Source organism: Magnolia sinica, chromosome 6 (assembly GCF_029962835.1).
Source record: "Magnolia sinica isolate HGM2019 chromosome 6, MsV1, whole genome shotgun sequence".
Taxonomy (NCBI): domain Eukaryota; kingdom Viridiplantae; phylum Streptophyta; class Magnoliopsida; order Magnoliales; family Magnoliaceae; genus Magnolia; species Magnolia sinica.
In genome coordinates, this window is record NC_080578.1 from 24,221,725 (window position 1) to 24,244,293 (window position 22,569).

The 22,569-nt window shown below is 40.1% G+C and overlaps 1 protein-coding gene across 1 annotated transcript; it reads left to right on the plus strand.

Moving 5' to 3' along the window:
- The first annotated feature begins 1,507 nt into the window (after positions 1–1,507).
- Positions 1,508–19,658, plus strand: LOC131249563 (uncharacterized). Its single transcript, XM_058250368.1, has 5 exons — positions 1,508–1,613; positions 10,127–10,347; positions 18,093–18,777; positions 18,859–18,941; positions 19,066–19,658. Exons 3-5 carry the CDS (start codon positions 18,534–18,536, stop codon positions 19,318–19,320), a joined length of 582 nt encoding a protein of 193 aa, XP_058106351.1. The 5' UTR covers positions 1,508–1,613; positions 10,127–10,347; positions 18,093–18,533; the 3' UTR covers positions 19,321–19,658.
- Positions 19,659–22,569: the final 2,911 nt, after the last annotated feature.

Below are 22,569 nucleotides of genomic sequence, written 5' to 3' on the forward strand. Positions count from 1 at the left end.
GTGGTCGTCATGATCTACGATTGAGATTGCACTAATCACATCCACATGATTAATTGATTACTTCTTGCATTGATTTTCTATGACACTGGCTCCAATAGGTGCAAGGCCCAAAAATCAGCCATATCCATGATTCAGGTGGACCACACAATTTAAAATGGTGTACATGGCATGTTCACCCTCTAAAGTCTTTCCCTTGGTGTGGCCCCACCTAAATCACATTTAACCTGAATTTTGATCCCCATGCATAAAGTTTGTTGTGGGATTTAATGGTTGGAGTGAATTTCATATAATCATTATGGTGGCTCTTGTAAAAATCAAAGGTAGAAGTATCTCTCAAAGTTGTTTCCTTTGATGTGGCCCACCTAAATCACAAGTTAGCCTAATTTTCCAGGACACATCTAATGATCAGAGTGGATCCTATGAACAAGGAAAAGTTTTCTCCTGAAAAAATAAGATGGGTACCATAGCACTCTCTCTTTCTCTCTCTCAATTAATTCCTCTTAAATGGTTCATCACATAGGAATGCCCCTCCTAATTTTTTATCAGGTCTACCGTAATGTGTTTTGAGAAATGCACTCCATCCATTAGATGTGTAATCTTAGGTTAGGGTAAGAGCCAAAAAAATCAGGCCAACCAGTGATTCAGGTGGGCCACATAAAAAAATTGTTTAAAGAGAGACATCCACCCTTAATTTTAATCGGGCTCGCGGTGGTGATTATATGAAATTCACTCCATTGGATTCCACGAAAGATTTACGCCCGCAATAAGGGAAAATAGTTTTTGGAAAGTGATCACATACAGTACTGTTTTCCATCGCATGGTCCACCTGAATCACGTATGGGGCTCAGTTTTGAGCCTGGGCCTTAACACGGGGTGACGAACCCGGTGGTTGGAGTGGATTTAGCATAAACATCAGGGGTCGGGTCGGGTCGGGTCGGGTTCACCTTTAAAATGGAAACGGATTGGCTACTTGTCGGTGCTCTGTGGGCCCCAAAATGATGTATATGTTTCATCCATGCCGTCCATATATTTTTATAGATCATTTTATGTTATGAGACAAAAAATGAGATATATCCTAATCTCAAGTGGACCACATTACAGGAAACAGTGTTAAATGAACGTAGACCATTAAAAACTTTTTGGGGGGCCATAAAAGTTTTGGATAAAGCTGATATTTGATTTTTCCCTTCATCGGGGCCTGTATGACCTAATAAACAGATTGGATGTCAAATAAATAGTACAGTGGGCCTTAGGAGTATTTTAACGGTGGATATCCAATCCCTATTGTTTTCCTGTGGTGTGGTCCATCTGAGATTTATATCTCTATCATTTTTCATAAAAAGCCATAAAATGATCTGTAAAAATAGATGAAAGGAATGGATGAAACACATACATCATTGTGGGGCCCACAGATCACCGACCATCAGCCACCGGGCTGGTGGCAGGGTAAGTATCCAATCCGTTTCCAAAACAAGATGGATGGATTACTCATTTTAAAAACAGAATCCGCTGCAAGGTGCAACCGCAGGGCAGCAGGAAGAGACAGAGAGAGACGTAGCAGAGAAAGGGCGAGAAGGAGAAGAAGAAGAAGAAGAGGAAGAACCAGCAACAAGGTTTGTTTTTTGTTTTTTTTTCCCCTTTCTCCTCTCTCTCTGGGAAAAAATCGGAACCTATCTTCTTCTTTTTTTTTTTCGATTTTTTGAGAAAAGAAACCCCTCCTCTCTCTCTATTTATTATTATTATTTTTGGAGAAAAGATGAAACCCCTTTCTCAGTATTGATTTTATTTTTTAAAATTTCTTTATTATTATTATTATTATTTAAGAATGGGTCTTCCGTATTGCACAGCATCAGAGTTGTATCGATGAATATCGTCGATAACTAGAATCTTTATATAAGGGCTAATAGGAGATATTGATAAGTATCATGATATCGGCAACACATTGCGGTATCGTGCGATATTATTGCCGATATCGGGAAGAACGGCAACTACACCATGGTTTTATATCTCAGACTTGTGGTACCATATCGACTGATATTTTTTATACTGAAAACAATCACAGGTAATTCATGTTCTGATTTCACAATGATACCTGTAGTGTGTCTCATCCAGTGTTCAAAGTATCGGTACAATTTTCGCTGGCCAGGGATATTGAAACAATGTCGATATCTCTGATAATATTGTTGATAACGGGAAATGTGGGGAAACATGGAGAAAATGGTGGAATTTTTCAGTGAAACTTCAGGACATGCTAAAATACAAATATTGCATATTTAAAATAAAAAATTACAAAAAGAATGTATAATAAGTTTCCATTTAATGAGGCCCTAAAAGTATGTGTTGTCATAATAAATCAGTCCAACCAACCCATCCATCCATCTAACCATCCCATCTATCCATCAAAACATTCAACCTTCTATCCAGACATTCATTGATAGTTCAAAATATTGACAATGCACAAGATTTCGCAGAGAAATTGTCGACAATTGGAAAGGAAATGAAAAAATGTGGTATTGATATTGCTCATGTTGCGATAACGATGATATATGATATTATCAATAATATCATCGACAATTTGAACACTGCATAGCACCATGCGCCCATAAAAAAAAAGAAATGGATTTTTTTAAAATAAATTGGTTTTTAGCGATGTTATTGACATATCACCGATACATTGGTTTTTAGCGATGTTATTGACATATCACCGATACATTGATCATACGAGCGACACCCGGAATTTACACAATAAAAAATATCGATACATCGGCAATACAAGCGACACTTGGAATTTATACAGTTGAAAATATTGGCGATACTTAGTGATTCTCCATTACCTGAAATTTGTGACACTATTGAAAATTTTGGTACTACCAGTGTTATCGATATCGCCAAGCTGGGGATACAGATAATATCGGGGATCCGCCAAACAATGATTGTAACTAAGTCACTAAAAAAAAAAAAAAAACTTGGATTCTCAAGATGATACCCATGTGCTTATTACATAAAAATTGAATACCTGTTATACAAGTAAAGTTAAACTACCCAAATTATGGTTCCCAATTTAGATGTATCAGAAACCCAAAATTACACTTATTTGATTATCTTATTACTGTTGGATTGGTGGACAAGTGTTGGACGATTGTCCTGTTTCAATTTAAAAAAAATTGTCCATTAATCAGAGGTGATTGTTCAACAAATCTGTTGGCTTGAGTATCATATAATTCCAATTTAACCTCTGATTTGTGGACTCTTCTGAAATAGCACCATTGGATTTTTTATTTTTATTTTTTCATTTCAAGTGTTCATTAGTGTCCACGAATCTGGTAGTTATATAACTATAGTCAAATAAGAGTCAATCAGAAGATCTAAACAATTTCATCCGCAACCATTGGACAGACTGCTGAAAAAAGATAAAGAAAAAAAAAAACCCTGGTCAATTGTCCAAATTCAACAGTCAATCAAATGGTTAAGATAATTTGATTAATTTGACTTTGGGATATTTGGTATCAGTGGGGTTTGTTGATCAGGTGCCCTTGTGATGAAGGTATACCTTCCTAGTACTTAGATCAATCCACTCATGAGTTGGGCCACACATACCAAACCTGATCATTGGTCATCCCTTTTCAACCATTCATTATTTCTTACATGTGTGAAATGCCTGTAGGCCACATTCCCTGTGGGGCCTAAAGGAATGTCCTGGATCGCACACCCACATGCCACATTGGCATAGGTGGAGCACTTGTCTTTGGCATCTAGGCCCTACATGCTGAGTGTCCAATGATCAGAGCTGGTCATGTTGTGAACTCTATACTGTAGGGGTGAATCTTTTTATAGCTGATTCTTTACAACTTAGAATCATATTATATTGCTGAATCTCATTTTAGATTTAATCATAGTGTAAGTGTTTGAAATTTTGAATATTCAATTGATGGATCATGATTTAGTAAGAATATGGATATAGTAAACTGCTTAGATTTTTAAAATTTTTAAATTTTACCTTTTTATCAACTTTCTGAATATTTCCACCTTTTCTAATATATATATATATATATATATATATATATATATGGGAAATGGTTCTATGCGGTCGACCTCACGGGAACTTCCCATGAGGTCGAGCTGTGTGGGCCCCACTGTGATGCGTGTCAAACACGCTTCTTCTTCTTCTTCTTGTTTGCAAGAAGATAGAAGCCAATTACCATTGTACCTTGACAAGTTTTCCCCACAAAAAGAAATATATCTAGAAACAAAACCATCGACATCTCATTTCTATTAGAAATGAACCCATGCTCAATTCTAAAATGATTGACGAAGAAGGCCAAATCAGAATTGCACTCTGTCTCCCTTCCTCCAAAAAGAGCATCGCTTTGCCAGCCTTGTGCTCCCTCCAATTGGCTGAGACTATATTGTCTGGCAGTTCCCATAAACCACAACGGTCTGCAAGTGGGTAAAAACAGTTCTAATATTGAACTCGCTAGAGGATTAAACATATTGATATTGTTTGAGAATATGCAGTCCTAACATTGGACCTACTAGTGGATTAAACATATCGATATCAATTGAGAATATTATCTTTGAGATGAGAGAAAATGAGCGGAAGCTTGAAACCCTAACAACATTTTGAAACCTTAGATGGAGGAGCCATGCTATTAGAATCAATGGACAACAAACAATCTAACTCAACATAAAGGTGTTCCATGTGAACTGTTGGGTCTATAATGCGGGGGCATTTTCACACCGGGCTCGAGTGGGGTGGCTTGTGGGATGCAGGGGCACACCCGGGGTGAGTGGCTCGCAGAACCCATGGATTTGGGGCCCACGAGGGGGGCGAAACCCATGGATTTGGGGCTCACGAGGAGGGTTCAGCCGAGAACCTAACCTATGGATTTGGGGCTTGGGCTATGAGATGAATGGATTAATTCACCATGCTTTATCGGTTCGAGCTTTTAGAGCAAGTGGTTAATTGTCCTGCATTAAATTGGTATCAGAGTGGAGGTCTCGTGTTCAAGACTCCTCATCGAGAGTAATTAATGCGGGGGCATTTTGTCACACCCCCATGCATTTAGGGCGTGGGCTATGAGATAAAGTGATTAATTCACCATGCTCCATTAGTTCGAGCTTTTAGAGCAAGTGGTTAATTGTCCTGCATTAGTTTAGGATAATGTGGCAATGATCCCAAACCATTTGTATTAAGGGCTTGAATGTGAATACATGATATCCTCAAAATTCTCAAGATTGTAAAATCGTTTAGTGGCCCACAAAACAATGGTTAAAGGGGATGGTCTGTATTCAAATGTAAAGAGTCAGTGACTAAGGGATAGATGGATAAGGGAAGGTGATGGTAACTATAGCATGCCAACCAACTAGAAATATGTTTCAAAGAGGAGGAAGTAAACGAAGTGATCTTCCAAGCCAAGGGCGATTGGGTCCAAATGAACATCCAATCCTCTGCTATTAACACTATTGGGAAATCATAAAAGCAGACTTGTTGATGGCCTTTAGGAGCTTCTGTGATAATGCAATCCTCTACAAGCTTGTTGGCACGGCCTTCATTATGTTGATCCCCAAAAAAGGTAGTGTCGAAGTGGTTATTGATTATAAGCCAATAAGCTTGATTAGGAGCTTATATAAGATCTTCGCAGAAGTGTTGACTGCTAGGCACCAAAAGGTAATTTGCACTATTATCTCAGAGACTCAATCTTCATTTACGGCAAGCCAATTGGTTCTAGATGGTCCATTTGTAGCTAATGAGATGGTAGATGGGTACTCTAAATGTGGAGATAAAGGTTTCTTATTCAAAATTGGCATTGAGAAAATGTATGACAATGTCAACCGGGCCTTTCTATTTGATCTTCTACAGCTAATGGGCTTTGGGCAAAAGTGAGTTTGGTGGATGAGGGCTAGGGTTTAGTTTTCCTGGATATTTTTATTTTTTATTATTTTATTATTTTACTATTATTATTATTATTATTATTATTTATCAATGGGTCCCCTAATGATTTTTTTTTTTCCCTTCAAAAGTGGGCAAATCTTAGACATGGAGACCCATTGTCACCCCATCTATATGCCATAGTTGGGGATGGATTATCCTAGCTTCTATAGAAAGCAGGTGATTTGGGCTTCGTCAAAGGTATGCATTTGTGTTACAACAGTATAAAGATCACACAAGTTGAATATGTTGATAATGCGACGCTTTTTGGAGATGACTTGCTTCAACATGCACAGATGTTCAAAGATGTATTGACATGATTCGAGGTAATATTTGGCTTAAAGGTTAATATAGCAAAGATTTTGTTGGTAAACATTAATCCTTGAAAAATAAAAAATTAAAAATTAAAAAAATTGATAACTGGATTTCATTAATGAGAGAAAAAGAGAAAACAAACCAAAAGGTTGTATACAACGCTTGAAACAAAATACAAGAGGACCCATGGATATAGATTAAACGAAATCTTTAATAAGGAAGCAGTGGGCTGGACTTGAAAAGCTTGCGACAAAAGACGAGCACACTAAAAAATAGCAAAAGAACCCTAAGGGGGTGATGTAGGATGAAGGTTGTCTAAGCTAAAGTGATAAATGAGATCAATTTCCAGATTACTGCAATTAAATCAAGCATTAAAAAACTTGTACTCTAATCATTAATCAGAAAAAACAAATTTAACTAAATAGGTTCTAACCAAAGTTATCATCCCACCATGCATAATCAATATAAAACTATGAAAGATTGGTCCCTATGAGATGTGGGAATCCTGTTGTAGCATAGGATAATCGCAACACTAAAGTACATTAATGATTTCAAGTCTTGGACACAATTTGGGGCTAAGGATTCAAAATAGGAAACGTAGGGTTAGGGTTTATTAGAAGATTAGGGTTAGGGTTTCAAAGAGAAATGGAATAAGGCGTTAGGATTAGGGTTTTATGGGAGAAACAAAGAAAAAACAAAGGGGAAGTGGCTGTCGACATGGATAGCCTTGCACGCTTGTGCGTGTGTGCATGCACACGTGGGTACGACCACGGGAGAGGGTGCACGGCTTAGGGTTTTGGATAGGTTGGGTGTTTGGAGGATTGATGAGAAGAAATGATGAAAAATAGAGAAAAGATATGGGGTTTAAGGTTTGAATAGGAAGAGAATGAAAAGAGATAGATTGTAACTTACCTTTGAAGAAAAAGAAAAATGGATAAATGAGGATCACCCGCGAGGCTTCGCACCTCCTCTCCAATCCCTGGAGAGTCTAGATCTTCACCTACAAATCTCATGCAAGGAGGAGAAAAGAGAACAAAAGAGTTTTTTCTTCAATATTCTTAGGCTAGGGTGTGGACGTCCCACCTCCTCTTATTTATGGTCTCAAAAAAGAAAATTTTACAATAATGCCCTTCGTACTAAAAAAAAAATGTGTAAACTCAAAGGTAATAAATCTAAATCATCAAATTCCAATCCAAACCATCAATCACGTCCAACATAAAGTAAAAAATAAAAACGCCAACAACTAGGGACCCATGTGGTCCAAAATCTGAGTGGACCAGCGGCCCAATGGCTTGCAGATGATGATCTGACGGTCAGATGGGCTAATTGTCACAATCCAACGGTTGAATGCTCCTATAATAGTAACCCACATGCATCTTCACAGTATGGGGTCTTCAAGATGCATGATGCATGCATGTGGGGTCTTCAAAGTGGCCCGGTGGGCCCGATATAGATGCCGTCCATCCATAACAAAACTAGGGCAACCATATAGGCCCTCCTCCTCCTCTAGTGGACCCTATACGATGGTCTGATGTCCTCATCAGGGGGCCAAAGGGGGATGGAATTTCCGATAGGTATGTTAGCTCTCTGCTGGAGGCCCTGGATGGGGAAGAGGGCCACTCAATCGTTTTGGCATTGATATGATCTAACAAACCTACCGTCGTTATCTACACGTTTCAAAATATAATGCATGTTCCTTTCTTTCCAAATCTCCGAGCAAAGAGCTAAGGGAAGGATCCTCTAGTCGAGCCTTTTATAGGACGTAAATTGATTGTTGTCCTACGGAAGTAACATTTCCCTGAGGCTTTTGGGATTATGTAATCGAAAGCATAGAGAGAAAACTAGCTAGTTGGAAATGCCGGTATCTTTCTTTGAGAGGTAGGCTGACCTTAATCAAAGTTGCATTCTCGAACATGCTAGTGTATTTTATGTCTTTATTCAAATGCCCAAGATCGATTATTGAAAAGCTTGGAAACTTGTGAAGGGATTTTTTGTTTTTTGAAAAGGGGCTAAGGATGGTAGGAAGTTTCATCTTCTTTGGGGGGGGGGGGGTTGGGGGTGGTTTGCAAGATGATTGCCAAAGGGGGTGCGGGTATAAAAAGTGTGGGTCTTAATGAATATAGCTCTTCTCAAAAAATGGTTGTGGAGAGCTGGGTCCAAGCCGGGTAACTTTGGAGGGAGATCATTAGCAGCAAGTATGGAGTTTCAGAGAGAAATTGGTCTGTGAAGATGTCTTCTCTTTACCGTGCTTCTTGCATTCGCAAAGCTATAGCTTCAATTGAGCATCTTGTTCGTGGAGGGTTTTCTTTTGCTCTTAGGAACGGAACACGTATCTATTTTTGGACAGACGTTTGGTGCGGCGACAAGGCCCTTCAAGAAGTCTTCCCAAGATTAGCCTCACTTGCTTTGGATCACTTCATTTTGGTCTTCTTGTGTTTCTCCATATGCGGCGGCAATGTTGTTTGGAGCCCCCTTTACCGTAGGAACTTGTCTGAGGATGAGGTCTTCTTGTGTTTCTCCATATGTGACATCCATATACGTGTACCGCAGGAACGGAACACGTATCCATTTTCGGACGGACTTTTGGTGCGGCGACAAGGCCCTTAAAGAAGTCTTCTCAAGATTAGCCTCTCTTGCTTCGGATCACTTCATTTTGGTCTTCTTGTGTTTCTCCATATGCAGTGGCAATGTTGTTTGGAGTCCCCTTTACCGTAGGAACTTGTCAGAGGACGAGGTCAGTTTATTGGTCTGCTGGATTGCCTTAAGCATGTTTTGCCCTTACTTTAGGAATAGGACTCAAAGATTTGGAAAGGTCCTTTCTGGGAAATTCTTGGTTTGATCCCATTTCAAGTTGCTATCTCTTTCAGTCATCAGTCCCAGTCCTTCTCATCTGTTTCATCATTGGTTTTATGGAGCTCCTCAGGTGGCAGTTTTTGTCTAGTTGGTGGGTAGAGAGCAAGTGTTGGCTATTGATAATCTTTAACGAAGATCCCTTATTCTCCCCAACATTTGCCTAATGTGTATGGGGGATGTGGAGTCTATTGATCATTTATTCATCCATTGTCCCTTTGCATGGAATGTGTGGGATTTCTTCCTTGGAGCGTTTCATATGGCCTAGGTAATGATGGTGTTGGTGTCGGATTTCCTTCGGGTGTGGCATGGAGGGGTTGGGAAAGCTGATAAAGCTATTTAGAGACTTCTCATTTTGGCTATGTTTTTTGGGCCATTTGGGAGCAGAACGAGAGATGTTTCAGAAATGGGAGGTCCTTGGCAGGTGATGTCATATGCATAGTCAAAGGTCTTGTAAAGGGGTACGCTTATCATGCAAATGTAGATAAAGCTGCATCTGTTTCCTCCTTTGGGAGTGATGTGTTGCATTGTATTCTTTTCCCCTTTTGGCGGGCATTCTAATAAAATTTAGTTCTCTCTCTCAATTAAAAAAAAAAAAAAAAAACCCTGAGGCTTGAGGCTTGCCCTCATTATCCACTTGATGCAGAACAACTGAGAAAATCTGCTTCACAAAGCTGAGCAACGTCGTAATGGAAAACAAGTGTCGGATTACAGATAACGCATTTGTTTGGCCACTGGAAACCTCTGTTTTGAAGATGATTAATTGTAAGGATTTTTATCTTTGAATGTTGTCTGAGCAAAACCTGCCACTTGAGTCCAAACAAAAGCTGCCACTCGAGGAGTAACTTCTGGTTGTCAAATTAGAAAAAAGGAAAGAATCTCTTGCACCTGATGCTTTGTCGAGGAATGATTAAAATTTGAACTACTCGAAAGATTCCATTTCCACCTCCCGTTATCTTCAGATTGCTTTAGGGACACCGGATGAAGATGCTGAAGAAGCCACTGAAAATCTTTGATTTATTCCTCTTTCAGATTTTGATGGAAAGACTCATTCCACACTTTGACAGCCCTGTGTAATGGCAAGCACTAATCTAGGACAAGACTCCCTGATGGTTAATGCAGATGTTATTGGGTTCAGAGTGGATGGCAACAAAATGAGGCTCTTGGGCATTCCTATCACGATGACAGGATGTAAGGATGATGGTTGGGAAAAGTTCAAGAAAGATTTCATTCGAAGCTTGTGGCTTGGAAAGGTATGTTGTTATCCTTAGGCAGGAGAATTACTATGTTGAAAGTATTGTTAGCTGATGTCCCCATTCACATAATATCTATTTTTAGATGCCTTCTAAGATAACGAAGCAGCTAAAATCCATTAAGAAAATTATAATAATAGCGACGATCATCACCTATTCCACCTAGTTGCTTGGGAGGAGGCCTTCAAACCAATAGAGCATAGAGGAAACGACACAAGAAATGTTAGAACCATAAATATGGTGCTGCTGGGGAAGTGGTGGTGGTGATTTGGGAATGAGGAGCCTCCACTTATTAGGAATATCTTGGTGGCCAAATATGGGGTTATCTGTAAAGGGGTGGGGTATATCGTGTGCATTAAGAAAAGGTCGATGATCTAGAGGGCAGTTTCTTGGGTTCAACGAATTTTCTGTAGTAATGCATGATTCATGATTAGTAATGGTGAGAAGGTAAGTTTCTGAAATGGCCTGTGGTGTAGGAAATATTTACTATGAGAGAGGTTTGAAGATCAATTTCTCATTGCAATAAGGAGGCAACAGTCACATATTTATTACCAGAGGCAAAATGCTAAACTCATATGGGAAATGTCTCAGCTGATGAACAAATTCGGGCAAAAATGGGTGATGTCGGGGACGTTTTAGTCTGCATTTGGAGAATGGTCAGCTATTGCTTGGGGAAACAGTTGGAGAAAGCTCTGGAAGGTGGCTGGTTCTACAATTTTTTTGGGGTATTTGGCTGGAAAGAAACTATAGAACATGCTGGGGGAAACATTTACAAGTAGAGGGGGTCATTAACAAAATTATTAGGTCAAATGTCAAATGGAGTAGGGTTGTCCCTGCATTGAGGAAAATCCCATAAGAATGGAAGCCTACCAAGACTTGGATCACACTGCCAGATGGTCACTTCAAAGAGAATTTTGATGGCTATGCTTTCAGAAAACCTGGTTTTGCTGGTTAGGCAGTGTCATTCGGGATCACAGGAGGAAAAGCATATTTGAATTTCTGATCCTATTGGCATTCAAGAATCTAATGTTGTTGATCGTGCCCTCATAAAGTTACGGAGATGATCACAGAGTCTTGGACCTTTGTAGGGGCCATCGAATTCAAACAAATTGGGAGAGAAGCAAACGAGGTGGCTGACTTCCATGCAAATGGCTCGCTCCACTGTTTGATTGGGGCTTATAGTGTTCTGGTTTAGTTTCCTGCAGCTGCTTGTGCTTCAGTGTTGTACTTCTATGCTTAATTCTGTTTCTATAAGCCAACTCGCATGTACGAAGGGCAGACTTGTGTGAGATCTAAGCTGTCCATTAGATGGGTCCCACCATATAGTTTCCTTTTCCGAAAGTTAGATTATTGCATTGATCCCATGAGCTACAATTTATAAATTAAATGTTTGGAAAAAAGATGCAAAAATGGTTAAATACATTCAAACGAGATGAGCTACATGACATTCCATGTACCTACCTAGCACACTTGTGCAAATCCAAGCAATCTGCAAGTACTCTGGCCCAAAAAGTTGGCCAAAAGGAACCTGAAGTTTTGATGAATGGCACGAAGAAAATAGCTAAAGGGTGACTAATGGGGACATCTTGCGCACATGCACGCCCCCCTTACGCACGTATGCAAGGAGGAGGGCCCCACCATTGATCTGGATTGATGACGACGTCCAAGGAGGGCCTACTAGTTAGAGGGCTGCGTTTTGGTTCGTTAGAGTGGACCCGATGCAGAAATGGTTAAATACATTCACACAAGATGAGCTACACGACATTCCATGTACCTACCTAGCACACTTGTGCAAATCCAAGCAATCTGCAGGTACTCTGGCCCAAAAAGTTGGCCAGAAGGAACCTGAAGTTTTGATGAATGGCACGAAGAAAATAGCTAAAGGGTGACTGATGGGGACATCTTGCGCACATGCCCCCCCCCCCCCCCTGCGCACGTACACAAGGAGGAGGGCCCCACCATCGATCTGGATCGATGACGACGTCCAGGGAGGGCGTACTAGTTAGGGCTGTGTTTTGATTCGTTATAGTGGACCCGATAGTCATGTGAATCCCACCATTGGTTCTCATGATCGTGGCCCACTATTCCAATTAATTTAGTACTTTTAGGTTTTGCTTATTGTTGTTATTAGGAATATCATGGACGGCTTAGATTGCTTTGATTAGTTGTTATTTTTTATTACTTCGTCGCCAAGTAATAGGTTGCGCATAAGGCGCGAGTTTTTAGGTACAGGGTTTTATTATAAATAGGCACCCATTGTAATATTTTTTTTACTGATTGAAGATTAATAAAATTTCTGCGTTTTCCTGCTCATTTCCGAGTTCTGAAAACCTAATTGGGTGTGACGCCCTCCCTTCTTCGAAGGGTTAACTACCGTGGTGCGAAACCACACATATCTCGATTCGTCTCCACCTTCTTCCATCCATATTTCTCTTTTCCTACCAGCATTCCATCTGCAAATCCGTCAATATTTGCAGGCGTTTCCCCATCTACAGCAGATTTCTGGAATCTGACCCTATAGGAGAGCTGAAACTTCGGTGGAGCACCACACACAAACCATGCATCGGATCAAGCTGAGATTTAGGGGTTTTGGAGTCCATCCCTGGCCGACAAGGGCCAAGGTGGCCTTTTTTTGAATAGTGGGCCCCACACGTGCGGCCGGGATCACACGCACGTGCGTCTGGGCCACTGTTGTTGTCTATGCGTGTAGTACTTCTCTTGTTCGTCTCTCCTATCTTTCACTCCGCTTTCATCCAAAATTTCTAAACCTAACCTTAAATTACTCAAATCCCCAATTTCATGTCAGTTCTTCAACCATAGGGTTCTCCGAATTGAAATTTCCAAATACCTTTGATTGGGGGAATTATTTCTGTGCATGTGTGGATGAATTTACCATCCTTTGATTCTTGTTTGGTCTATAATTTTGATTGATCAAGCCCTAGCATGTGTAGGCCTGGACCTGTATAGATTCCCCTTGATTGAATGTTTGAACTTGTGTGGGATATGGAATTTTGTGTGATTGTTTCTGATTTAGTCTGATCTTAAGCTTGATTTTTTTTTTTTTTTTTTGCATATCATGTTTAATTTCCATATCCTGCATCAAATTTGGTATCAGAGCCTAGGGTTCTTGTAGGGGAATGCATTACATGTTTAGGGTTTAATTTATTTGTGTCCATTATGCATTAAGTAACATCATATAGAGTTGTTTAGAGGTCCATAATTTCTGATATAGGCTGCTAAATTTTCTGCTATCAGAAAATCCGCATATCTCTTTGCTGGATTTTCCGTTGACAGATTTTTTGGACAGATTGGTTGCTGGAAATTGAGTAGTATTGTGTCATTTTCTCCATATAGAGTCCTATAGGAGTATTTAGTCCTATCTAGGCGCATTTAGTCGGAGTAGAAGGTCCTTAGATTTAGTTAGTAGTTGTATGCCCACACGTACGGGTCGTGGTTTTGGCTTGCACCCTACACTAAACATGGAGCAATTGCAAGAGTCAATGAACAAGCTGACCCAGCAGTTTGAGTCTTTGGGTAGGCGCTTGGAACAACGTATGGACCAACGCTTTGAATAGCTTGATGTGCGCATTACCCAACTAGAGACTTCCGCCAGGGCAAACCCCACCATTAGGGAAGATGCCCAATCTCAGGCAGGTGGTCAGGAGGATAGACCAAGGAATGAAGGTGGTCAAGGAATCGGTTATGGGCGCGCACTCATACACCCACCTTGTGAGGTATATCAAGACCACCATGACCTTGATGCGCAACTTCTTAAAGGAGTTAGAGTAGATGCCCCCACGTTTGATGGCCACTTGGACCCTAAAGTTTTTCAAGATTGGTTGGCAGACTTGGACCACCTTTTTGAGTGGTACGACATGTACGGCCTTGTGGCTAGAGAGAGTGCACCAGAGGCTAGTGTAGAGTTACCCACTGAGGCCATTCCGGTAGTGGATGAGTTTCGTGATATTTTTCCTGATGATCTACTAGATGAGTTTCCCCCTATGAGGGATATACAACACACCAGGACGTGAGACACTATACTACCTATAGCCGAGTTTGCATTTAATAGTTCTGACGATAGGTTAACAGCCTTCGGATGGCTCGTAAGCAAAAGAAGAATCCTGACCGTTGACAATCTCAGGAAAAGAGACATGGTTCTTCCAAACATATGCCTATGCTGCATGCGGGATGAGGAAACTGTTAACCTCCTTCTTCTTCACTGCTCCTTCATTTCAGATATTTGGTCGGATTTCCTATCCCGATTCAACATTAGCTGGTGTTTTCCTAATTCGATTGACCTTCTGCTTCTCGCTTGGCACGGGGTTGCTTTAGGCAATTCCTCCACTAGACTTTGGAGGATGGCAGTTCTTGCGATCTGGTGGTCCGTTTGGGAAGAAAGGAATGCTAGATGCTTTTCAGGTTCTTCCAACTCTACTTTGGTGATTTCATTCAGGGCCAAGCGCAGTTTGATTGAATGGGCCTCCTATGATGATAAGCTTAGAGATTGCAGCATGATGTTCTTGGGATTGTAGCCTTTTCTCTCTCTCCCCTTATTTTTCTTTTTCTTTTCTTTTTTTATTTTTTTGTTGTCTGCTCCCTTGGCAGGATTGTTTGTTTCTTCTCTGTTTTTCCTTTTTTACCTTTAATGAATTTGTGTTATCTTTCAAAAAAAAAAAAAAAAATAGTTCTGTCGATAGGTCCACGGGTCGATAAAAACCCGCACTCGGAATAATCTATTTTCTCGAGTGCGGGTTTTTCTGGTCAAAGTCTATCTTGTCTTTACAAGTCTTTTTGAAGTCGTTACTGGTTATAAACCTAGGAAACCTATTGATCTTGTCCCTATGTCACTGTCCCATAGGCCGTCAAAGTCTGCAGAGTCTTTTGCGCATCACGTTCCTTTATGGCATCAAGAAATTAGGCAGAAGATCATGACTAGTAATAAACATTACTCACTTTCTACAGACCAATATAAACACTTCAAGGAATTCAATGTAAGGGACTCTGTGATGATCCGCATCAGGCCAGAGCGGTACCCTTAGGGAGCCGTCCATAAATTACATGCGCGTGGCGCTGGACCATTCAAAATTATAAAGCGAAACGGTCTCAACGTGTATGTGGTAGATCTTCCACATTTCATGAGAATTAGTTCCACATTCAATGTGGAAGATCTAGTTGCATTTTAGGGGACCACTGATACATTGTCCAGCCTGTCACCTAACCATCCTGATTCCCCAAACCTTTCCCTTAATCCATGTCCCTCTCCCGACCAATATTCCCAGCCTTTACCTCCTATACCTCCTATACCTACTATTCCCACACTCAGAGAGGAGATAGAAGATATTCTGGACTACCAGATAATATCCATGTCGGACAGCGGGTTTTAGAAGTTCTTGGTCAAGTGGAAGTTACGCCTGCTTCAGACAGTATGTGGCTCACTGAGGAGAAGCTTTAGAAACTTGATCCTTACATCTCGGAGCGGTTCAGGAGTTTTGTTTCTCTAGTGGCGAAACCTTCGCAGTAGGGAAGAATTGATGGGGACATCTCGCGCACACGCACGCCCCCCCTAGGTATGTACGCAAGGAGGAGGAGGGCCCCACTATCGATCTGGATCGATGACGACGTCCAGGGAGGGCCTCCTAGTTAGAGGGCTGCGTTTTGGTTCGTTAAAGTTGATCCGATATTCATGTGAATCCCACCATGGGTTCTCATGATCATGACACACTATTCCAATTAATTTAGTATTTTGGATTTTGCTTATTATTGTTATTAGGAATATCATGGCGGTTTATATTGCTTTGATTAGTTGTTATTTTTTATTACTTCGTCGCTAAGTAATAGGTTGCGCACATGGCGCGAGTTTTGAGGTATAGGGTTTTATTATAAATAGGCACTCCTTGTAGTCATGGGTGCGAAGTCCTCCCTTCTTCGAAGGGCTAACTACCATGGTGCGAAGCCACACCTATCCTGATTCGCCCCTACCTTCTACCATCTATATTTCTCTTTTCCTACAAGCATTCCATCTGCAAATCCATCAATATTTGTAGGCGTTAACCCATCTACAGAAGAATTCTAGAATTTGGCCCTGTAGGAGAGCTGAAACTTCAGCAGAGCACCACGTATAAACCGTGCGTTGGATCGAGTTAAGATTTGGAGGTTTTGGAGTCCATCTCTGGCCGACCAGGGCCAAGGTGGCCTTTTTCTGAATAGTGGGCCCCACACACGTGCAGTCGGGATCATACGCACGTGCGTTTGGGCCACTATTATTGTCCAGGCGTGCGGTGCTTCTCTGGTTCGTCTCTCTCCTCTCTTTCACTCCGCTTTCACTCAAAATCCCTAAACCTAACCCTAAATTACTAAAATCTCCAATTTTTTGCCCTTTTTTTAACCTTAGGGTTTCCCGAATTGAAATTTATGAATACCTTTGATTGGGGGAATTATTTCTGTGCATATGTGGATGAATTTACCCTCCTTTGATTCTTGTTTGGTCTATAATTTTGATTGATCTGGCCCTAGCATGTGTAGGCTTGGACCCATATAGATTCCCCTTGACTGAATGCTTGAACTTTTGTGTGGGATATGGAATTTTGTGTGATTGTTTCTGATTTAGCATGATCTTAAGCATGATTTTTTTTTTTTTTTTTTGCATATCATGTTTAATTTCCATGTCCTGCATCAGTGACCCCTATATTTAAGGTAAAAAAGATAATGCTGAGAGGGTTGAAATATTCTAGAGAGTTCAATCGGGCATATTTCTGTCCACATTGAGGCCAATCATATAAATGGCCATTGTATAAAGGGTTTGGATGATTGAAACATGACCCCAGATCCAATGGGTTAAGTCCTGAACCTGATGACAATATGATTTGGAGCTCTTATAATAATCCACAGCTTTATGTTAGACCACTCTGATATTTCACCAATACTTCAAAAAATGGCAGCTGACTCTTTTAACTATTCACAAGGCATAGATGTATAATGATGAAGACTGTCCAAATCACGAATACAATTGTGGATTGAGCATTAACAGAAATCACAAAGAATTGTGTGGATTTACCCTTAGAATTTGGACCACTCGCTATTTTACTTTAAACGACATATTTGATAGCCATCAATTGGATGGTTAGAATTTTATTATTAACGCGAGTTTGGAGATGTGCTCCATTGACGATGTGCTCCACAATTTGGATATTCTAAAAATCTGTACATGAGTCACCATGTGGAAGAACGAGTTAAAGGGGTGATTTATTTGCAGAGTCTAGTTATAGAAACAAAAATCCTATCATGTTAAGTGCACATGGATCCCATCTTTAACCAGCCCATGTGCCAACCTGCCACACATGTGCAAGTTCCAAGCCATCCATCAAATGAGTTCCACCATGTAGATACACTTTATGAAAAAATGCACTCGTTTATTCATAAAGTGATCTGCTTTTGGTTTTTGTGCAATGCCATCTACATGGTGTGAGCCACCAAATGAATGCTTTGCATACTACAAAGTGTGTCATGGTCACAGTTGGGTTGGCACATAGATGTGCTTTCTTGTAGGACTCTCAGGAATCACTTTGATTGGATGGCTCCAAGAGGCTGATCCAATTGTCAGGCGGGGGGGGCATCATCTCATCAGACTCTAGAGAGCTCTTAAAATCTATCTCCTAAAAGATTTCTGCGACTTACACTTTTATTCTTTTATTCGACTATAAATAAACATCTGATTGCCTTCTAAGTTCATTAACATGTCAAAACAGATGGGCAACAAAAGACACAAGCCTGGAGCAGCAAGTTGGGCAGACCTTCCAGAAGACATCTTTGGGCTGATATTGAATCATCTGCCATACATCGACCATATCTGCATTAGTGCTGTTTGTGTTTCTTGGTACTCAGTGGTAGTAAGGAAGAAGTATCGTCCAGCCCAACAAGCTCCATGGCTGATGCTCCTCGGCAACTTCGAGAGTGAATCCTGCAGTTTCTACAGCCTATCCGACCATAAGTTTAGGATGCTCAACCTACCAGAGTTTCGTGGGATGCAGTGCGTTTGATCGTCTGATGGGTGGCTGGTAACCCTCAATGAGAGTGCTGACATCGGTCTGTGGAATCCCCTCTCAAGAGCCAAGATCCAGCTCCCGCCACTCAAGCTGTTTCCAAGTGTGTGGAGTTTGATAAAATGATTATGCCACTTTGTCGTAGCAATGGTCAGTGACAAAGGCACAGTTGCTGAACCCCTTCCACCAAAGGTCGAATATCTTGTCGAAAGAATACCATTTTCTAAAGATGCGCGTGTCGAGTGCAAGCAAAAAAATGTATTCATCTCCCTTATACATAAGGTGGTCGTGTCAACACAGCCTGGCAATTGTGCCGTTATGATCATCCATGGTCCGAATGAAGAACTTGCATTTTGTAGACCTGGAGACAAGTCATGGACTGCTTTGGAACGATGAGCCCGACGTATCCATCAAGACATCATATTTTATAAGGATAGATTCTACATGGTAAGTTTGCCTGGAGTTGTTGTAGCTTGGGATGTTTTTGGCACTTCTCCTATGGCTGCAGAATTCCATTTGTGTGTGCCACCCAGGCTATATGAAAAGATGTACCTGGTAGAGCTTGCAGGGATCTGTTGCTCGTAGTACGATACTTCAATAAGAGCAGTGATGTGTGTGATACATATGGAAAGTGGATAACAAAAACAACCAGATTCCAAGTCTTCAAGCTTGATCAAAGAGAGTCAATGACCATGCATTGTTCGTGGGTGGAAATCAATCAATTTCATATTCGGCTAGCAGCTTCTCCAACTGTAAAGCAAATTGTATATATTTTTGTGACGACGAGTGGGATGTGTGTGTTGAAGAATCTCCCCCATGGGGATATGATTTGGGCATCTTTAACTTAAAAGATGGAAGCTTCGATCGATATCCTGGTATTGAATCTTGGGTAATTATGCCACAATCAATTTGGTTCACGCCTAATCCTTACTAGCATCTGTAACTACCATGCCAGTTGGACAATGCTTATGAGTTGGGAGTTATTGTACTTGCCATTGTATTATACCACCACAAAAGGGTACTCAATTTTTATTTTATTCTGCATGGATTATAGGTTGTTTGGTTGTCTGCCTGTCTGGTTAAAATTTAAATTCAGGCCCTGTTTGGTATACACCTAAATGAATTGATCTCATTTTAGTTAACTCTAATTATGTATTAGAGATCTTGATCTCTAATAGACAATGAGTTCATGTTAACCATGATTATGTATTAGAGGTCGAGATCTCTAATACATAATTACTGTTAAATGAAATGAGTCGAACTCATCTTTAGGCAGCTACCAAACAAATAGTAAGATTATTTTATTTTCCCATTTACTAGCTATTTTTTATTATTTAGAATTGATTGTAGTGAAATTGTCCACGTTTGTTGCCAGTATCCAAAGGTTGGATCTTTCCATCTAGAATATTTTGGCCCTCGAATTAGTTTGTGGTTCACATTTAATTAATGGTAATCGCTATTGTTGATGCTCGAATCTGGTCAATTTTTCTTTGCTTTCTACGAGCCTCTTAGATACCTGCAAAGGAATGGAAAACAGGGAGACACTGGGAGTGCCGGTTGTGGTCGGGGACCCTCTGATGTCAAGTTAGGTGTATGGACTCACAATAGGCGTGGTAGAATTGGGATAGTTGTGCGTACCTTTCTTTTGAATAAGGCGATGTATTTATAGGTTTGCTAGGCAGCTTGCATATTTGAGAGATTTTGTGAGATACACCAGAGGGACCCATATTGGAATTAGAATCTTCTCTTGGATATTTCTCCGATTACGCCTCGATTTGTGTGATCTTCGGTTGAGGCCTCATAGGGCAGTCCTGCCCATATACGGTGCGGAATTCTCTTTGGATGTTTATATTCCGAGGTCGAGGTCGAGGTCGGTATCCGAGGTCGAGATCTACAGTTCTGTTGATGAGTCTTATTTCCAAACCGGTTTAATTGTTTCAGCTTGGTCGTTGAGTCTTCTTGTTCAGCTCATCTTCTCTAGCCATTTTTAGAGTCTGTTCCAATGGTCACTTTGCCCTGCGCCCCGTACATTAAGTCAGTTCAGTTTTACCCATAACAACTATTAAGAGCCACTTTGATTTGATGATCCTAACCCATCTCAATTATTGATTTGAAAACTGGTGGTCGAGTTAGATTGCGCTGGAAAGGGTCCAACGATTGATCTAAACTGTGCATCCAAAGGCGCCCACCTAAAAACTGCATGTATCTGATAATTATAACTATTAATGAAAACGAAATGGATGGTTACTTCAAAATAATTTCTTAGATTTTAAAGTTTTTATTGTTTACTTGAAATAAATGTATATGAATGACTATACAATGGGTTATCAGATTCTTTTGAAATAGGAACAAAGAAGCCTGCATTAGGTCACCCTGGTCGGGTTTTGCGGCTTGACTTTGTCCAAGTCGGTACATGTCTTAGAATCTGTACCGTTGATCAAGTGTACCCAATCATGGATGGGGGATTTCCCAAAAATGTTGCAGATTGAAATATTACGTAAATCCAACCTTTGCTCAATTATGTGATCCTTTATTTTCTTCACAAATCATCTTTTTGTAGACCAGTGATAGAAGAGTCAATATCTTTTTAATCGGGGAGATATATATGTTAACCATTGGAGCCCATTTGATGGATGGCTTAGATCTCTCACACATTCAAAAGGTGAATTCTATCATGAAAGTTTCTCACTCAAAAAATCCCTCCCCTTACAAATTCATGTGCGCATGTGGCACACGTGCAAGATCCAAGCCACCTACCAGATTTTTGCAGTCGTTTAAATGCTATTGGGCGACAATTGGGCCTGACCACTGATTATGCGAGCTACATTTTATATGAATTCCTAGCGTGGCCTACTTAATTTATGGATGGTCATGATTATTGGGTTCGGAGGTGAAAATGAGGCTGCATATTTGATGGACAGGGTGGATCTCGTGAAAGTTCCACACATGTGACTCCTAGTGCACAAGGTAGGCTAGCTTGGCTCCACACGTGGGTCTCGTGAAAGTTCTACCCATGGCCTCTCAAAGAATAAAAGGGTTAAGAAACAAAGGGCTTTTTCTCCAAGTAAACTTGGGTTTGCTGGGGCTCTAAAATATACCATCTTTTTAATTACTCATTATTATTATTTTGACTTCTGATAGCTTTTTTCACTTTGTTGGACAAGAATACCCTTTGACCTCCTTCTCCATACCTTATTTTATTGTTACATTCTAACTCGCTTTTTTTACTACCACATTCCGGTAGTATTTTGTGCTTCCGACTGCTCTGCGACGATTTTGCATACTTTCCGACTATTATCTTTGGTAGAAACTACTTTCTTCTTTTTCCCTGTGTTATGCTGAAATATGCTTGTTTGGGATGAAAATTAGAGGAAATGAGATGGAAAAATTATTATAAAAATTTCACTTTTAGAAGATGAATTTTTTACTTTTTTTTAAAAGATTTTACATAGATGATTTTTTTGCTAATAAATAGATACGAGAAAAGAAAAGAAATAGCAAAAACTTTACTTTAAAAGATAGATTATTCTTGAAAAAAATTATTTAGATGGATTTACTTGGGAGGAAACCGATAGAAGAAGATGGGAAATATTTAAAAAAAAAAAAAAAAAAAAAAAAACTCTATTTGTAGAAGATAAGTTCTTCTTATTTCTTCAAAAGATTAGGCTTAAATAAGTATTTTTTCAATAGTTGGACTTCGGGCCCACTTTTGAAATATCAAATGATGTTTAAATAAGATGATTCTAATTCTATTTGAAATTTCTTAGAATTGTCTTTCTTACAAGCCCAAGATTGCCCTGATTTGACTAGTAGTAAGGGAGTTATGATCATTTTTGTAACAATAATGATCTATGTTTTGTTATAGCGTTGATCGTTGTTATAATGAAGGAGCGATCCCTATTGTTGCACAAGAGACATTGCTATTGTAATAAATGAGATTGTTGTTCTTGCACAGGAGAGATTTTTGTTCTTACAATGATCGTTGTTGTTACACAGGAGCGATCGTTGTTGTAACAAAAGAGTGATCAGAGTACACGAGCAATTGCTATTGTTACACAGGAGTGTGTAAGAGTGATCACTATTGTTACACTCGAGCAATCATTGTTTTAATAAATGAACGGTCATTGTTATCACACAGGAGTGACGCTGTTGTAACAAAAGAGCGAATTGTTATGTTCCAGTA